This window comes from Sander lucioperca, chromosome 22 (genome assembly GCF_008315115.2).
Source record: "Sander lucioperca isolate FBNREF2018 chromosome 22, SLUC_FBN_1.2, whole genome shotgun sequence".
NCBI lineage: Eukaryota > Metazoa > Chordata > Actinopteri > Perciformes > Percidae > Sander > Sander lucioperca.
The window spans coordinates 1329882-1334881 of record NC_050194.1 but is presented as its reverse complement, the minus strand read 5'-3'; the positions used below and the strand labels follow the sequence as shown (position 1 = coordinate 1334881).

The window sequence follows — 5000 nt, the reverse complement described above, 5'->3', positions numbered from 1 at the left end:
CAGCAGTAGTAGTAGTATGTTCCCTGTGTACAGCAGTAGTAGTAGTAGTACGTTCCCTGTCTACAGCAGTAGTAGTAGTACGTTCCCTGTGTACAGCAGTAGTAGTAGTAGTAGTATGTTCCCTGTGTACAGCAGTAGTAGTACGTTCCCTGTGTACAGCAGTAGTAGTAGTATGTTCCCTGTGTACAGCATGTTCCCTGTGTACAGCAGTAGTAGTAGTATGTTCCCTGTGTACAGCAGTAGTAGTAGTATGTTCCCTGTGTACAGCAGTAGTAGTAGTAGTACGTTCCCTGTCTACAGCAGTAGTAGTAGTACGTTCCCTGTCTACAGCAGTAGTAGTAGTAGTAGTAGTAGTATGTTCCCTGTGTACAGCAGTAGTAGTACGTTCCCTGTGTACAGCAGTAGTAGTAGTAGTATGTTCCCTGTGTACAGCAGTAGTAGTAGTATGTTCCCTGTGTACAGCAGTAGTAGTAGTAGTAGTATGTTCCCTGTGTACAGCAGTAGTAGTAGTATGCTCTCTGTGTACAGCAGTAGTAGTACTATGCTCTGTGTGTACAGTAGTGGTAGTAGTACCTCTCCTCTCCCACTCCTGGGACATCATCTTTCTCGTCTTCGTTTGGGAAGACGCAGGAAGTCCTGGAGTCTCGTGATGACAGCAAAACACAATCAGAGTCCACGGACATCTTCAGCCATATCTGGAGATCACAGATAAAGTTAGTTCATTAGACAGACAGACAGGCAGGCAGACAGACAGACACTGTAGACAGAGAGAGATACAGGCAGGCAGACAGACAGAGAGACAGATGGACAGACAGGCAGGCAGACAGACAGACACTGTAGAGAGATAGATAGACGGATAGACAGACAGACACTGTAGACAGACAGACTGGCAGGCAGGCAGATAGACAGACAGACAGACAGACACTGTAGACAGAGAGACAGCCAGGCAGGCAGACAGACACTGTAGACAGAGAGACAGCCAGGCAGGCAGACAGACAGACACTGTAGAGAGATAGATGGACGGATAGACAGACAGACAGATACTGTAAACAGACAGACAGACAGACAGACAGAGACATTAGCTTGTTAGTTTGTTGGGTAGCTTGTTTATAACATTAGTTGTTATTTTGTTTAACTAGCTAGCTGGTAACGTTAGAGAATTGGTAGTTGGTTAGATTGCTCATAATATTAACTTTCTAGTTAGTTAATAGCTTTGTAGTAGCTAACAGTGGCTTTTTTAGATAGTTGGTTAGTTAGCTTGTAAAATACCTTGTTACCTTAGTTGGTTTACTAGCTCACAACATTACCTTGTTAAGTGGGAGGCTAGCTGCTAGTTTGGTAGGCTAGCTGCTAGTTTGGTAGGCTAGTTGCTAGTTTGGTAGGATAGCGGCTAGTTTGGTAGGCTAGCTGCTAGTTTGGTAGGCTAGTTGCTAGTTTGGTAGGCTAGCGGCTAGTTTGGTAGGCTAGTTGCTAGTTTGGTAGGATAGCGGCTAGTTTGGTAGGCTAGCTGCTAGTTTGGTAGGCTAGTTGCTAGTTTGGTAGGATAGCGGCTAGTTTGGTAGGCTAGCTGCTAGTTTGGTAACTAGCTTGTGAAATAGATTGTAAGTAGTTGGTAGCTTACTCCTAACATTGCCTTTTTAGTTGGTTAGCTAGCGTTAAAAACAGTGCTGGAATGTAACTAAGTACATTTACTGTACTACAGTAATATTAAGTCCAAATGTCGAGGTACTTGAGTCTTTTCTTTTCATGCCACTTTCTACTTCTACTCCTAAATATTGTACTTTTTACTCCACTACATTAATCTGTTACAGCTTTAGTTACTAGTTACTTTAGTTACTCCACTACATTCATCTGTTACAGCTTAAGTTACTAGTTACTTTAGTTACTCAACTACATTCAACTGTTACAGCTTAAGTTACTAGTTACTTTACACATTAAGATTACTGCACACTAAACATGTAGTTTATAAAATATGATGTTTGATTCTAAAGTAAATTAGCCGACAATATAACGGCTACAAGTCACGCTGAGATGATTAGACCATTAAACACACACACAACTGGTTGTGTACATTCTCCTGATGATACTTACACACTTTTACTGTGACAGAGTATTATTAAAGTATGGTGTGTGTGTCTGTGTGTGTGTGTGTGTGTGTGTGAGTCTTTAACAGAGTATTTCTACAGTGTATTATTAGTACTTCCACTGAAGTAAAGAATCTGAATACTTCTTCAAACCACCGCTAGCCTAAATGTTAACTGGCAACTAAGCAACTAACTGTTGCCATGGTGCAACAATGTCATTCCTTTAGAACTAGTAGTTAAACTGTGCTTGTTTTAACATTTAAAGCCTGTATTTGTAACGTAAAGGCAGTAAACTAGCATTACTGGGCCTGCTTAGTGAACTAATAGCTCAGACAGTGCAGCAGACAGAGGAGAGGTGGTGCTAATGTGACCACACAGACAGACAGACAGATACTGTAGACAGACAGACATATACTGTAGACAGACATATACTGTAGACAGACATATACTGTAGACAGACATATACTGTAGACAGACAGACAGACAGATAGTGCAGCAGGAGGAGGAGAGGTGGTGCTAATGTGACCACACAGACAGACAGACAGACAGACAGATACTGTAGACAGACAGACACACAGACAGACAGACATATACTGCAGACAGACAGATACTGTAGACAGACAGACAGACACACACACAGACAGACAGACAGACAGACAGATAGACAGTGCAGCAGGAGGAGGAGGAGAGGTGGTGCTAATGTGACCACACGTGGCTAATGTTTGGGCTAGTCACTCATTAAAATAGGGAACACCCGGCGCGGCGACGCGCCAGTAAAAACACACCGAAAACACAGTTTAACTCCATTAAAAATCCGTGTCACAAACGTTCAAAACATGCACGACTATATCTGTATCTTTGTCCTTTCAAACATCGCTTTCGTTTTTCAATCAGCTGTGTTTAGGAGTCAGGGAATCGGTCAACACAAACGACCCGCAATAGATTAGCTGAAGTTTACCGTCTTTGAGTCGTCCTTTTCCTGCAGAAATAATGTAGCTTCTCCTTGTTTTCCCAGTGCAGAAACATCTGTTCAGGCTGGGCTCCCGCCTGGTAACGTGTCTTTGTCCTGCCCTGTGTAAAACATCCCAAAATACTGCAGCGAGCCAGGCCCTAGCAGGGCTTCGGGAGCGGGCTCAGATTTCACTGCGTGCGGTTTTAAAGTCACCAGTCCCACATCTGGCTGCGGCCGAGGCTCAACACTGTTCTGACTCACACTCAGCACCATGCAATTAACTGGGGACAGTCAGTGGGCAAGGGGCAGTCAGTGGGAGGTTTGATTTGATTTTATTAGGATCCCCATTAGCTGATGCAGAACATCAGCTACTCTTCCTGGGGTCCACACAGAACATAAAACTACATTTTCAGACAAAACAGTCATAGAATATAAAAAAAATAAGAGCAGTATAGCTAGTATTATTTTCCTTGCAGATATACATATTCCTTTCCATGTATGCTGATAATAATATATGATATCACATTAAATACATAAACACAGAACATAGTAAAAATTTAATCTTACAACATCTTTGTTTACATATCAATATTCCTATACATAAACTAAGTACAAAAATATAGTTACAGTCTTAGGGCCCTTAGATGATCCTTTACTTGTTTTTTAAAACTTGATATATTAGGCGCTTTGGCGATCTCTGCTGGAAGTGAGTTCCAAGCAACCATCCCTCATACAAGGGGGAGGAGGACAGTCAGTGTGTGGGTGTCTGTGTGTGTGTGTGTGTGTGTGTGTGTGTGTGTGTGTGTGTGTGTGTGTGTGTGTGTGTGTGTGTGTGTGTGTGTGTGTGTGTGTGTGTGAGACGAGACCACTGCAGCTATTATTGTCAGGGAAAGGCAGTGGTATAGTCTAATGTATTGTAGTGGTTACTGTACTGTGTACTATACTATATATATATACTGTATATGTGCCAGAATCTGCTTTTGGGGAAGGGGGGACATATCCCTAGGCCAGCAGGTCCCTGAATTCATAAAGTGTGTGTGCGCTATGATGTGTAAATGATGTATATTCAATTTCAATTCAATTTTATTTATAGTATCAAATCATAACAGGAGTTATCTCGAGACACTTTACAGATAGAGTAGGTCTAGACCACACTCTATAGTTTACAAAGACCCAACAATTCTAGTAATTTCCCCAAGAGCAAGCATTTAGTGTGACAGTGGCGAGGAAGAACTCCCTTTTAGGAAGAAACCTCGGACAGACCCAGGCTCTTGGTAGGAGGTGTCTGACGGTGCCGGTTGGGGGTGTGATGAACAGTGGCAATAATAGTCACAATAAAGATAATGGAACAGTGACTAGAAAATGGTAGTCGTAGTAGTTCATGGCATAGCAGGGTACTGCATGGCACCGCAGAGTGTAGCAGGGTGTAGCATGGCACCGCAGAGTGTAGCAGGGTGTAGCATGGCACCGCAGAGTGTAGCAGGGTGTAGCAGGGAGTGCAGCAGGACCACAGTGACAGCTGCAACCAAGATCTTGGTGCCATCCTAATCCAAGGAAATATGCTGGGCATATATCCGTCCCCTTAGCGCTATAAGTAAACGCGCTTGGTTGGGACTATTGTCGTCCCTTTAGCGCTATAAGTAAACGCGCTTGGTCGGGACTATTGTCGTCCCTTTAGCGCTATAAGTAAACGCGCTTGGTCGGGACTATTGTCGTCCCTTTAGCGCTATAAGTAAACGCGCTTGGTTGGGACTATTGCTGTCCCTTTAGCGCTATAAGTAAACGTGCTTGGTCGGGACTATTGACGTCCCTTTTGACGCAGTTATGTTAAGGAAAAGGTCGTGGGTGGGCGTACGGTTCTGTGACACGCGGGAAGAAAGAAAAAAGTGACTATAGCAAGCGTGACAAGCGGGACGTGAACCCCGGTCTCCTGGTGAAAGTCCTGTGTGTGACCCATCCTCCCC

The 5000-nt window shown here is 43.5% G+C and overlaps 1 protein-coding gene across 1 annotated transcript in view; it reads right to left on the bottom strand.

Moving 5' to 3' along the window:
• LOC118494288 overlaps positions 1 to 3281 on the bottom strand; it is a 46401-nt gene extending 43120 nt beyond the window's left edge. The window contains exons 1-2 of the mRNA XM_035997828.1: positions 3043 to 3281; positions 574 to 695 (exon numbers count right to left, since the gene is read on the bottom strand). Of these exons, the coding sequence (XP_035853721.1) occupies positions 574 to 683 (110 nt within the window). The 5' untranslated portion in view covers positions 684 to 695; positions 3043 to 3281. The remainder of the gene's footprint in view (positions 1 to 573; positions 696 to 3042) is intronic.
• Between the last annotated feature and the right edge of the window lie 1719 nt (positions 3282 to 5000).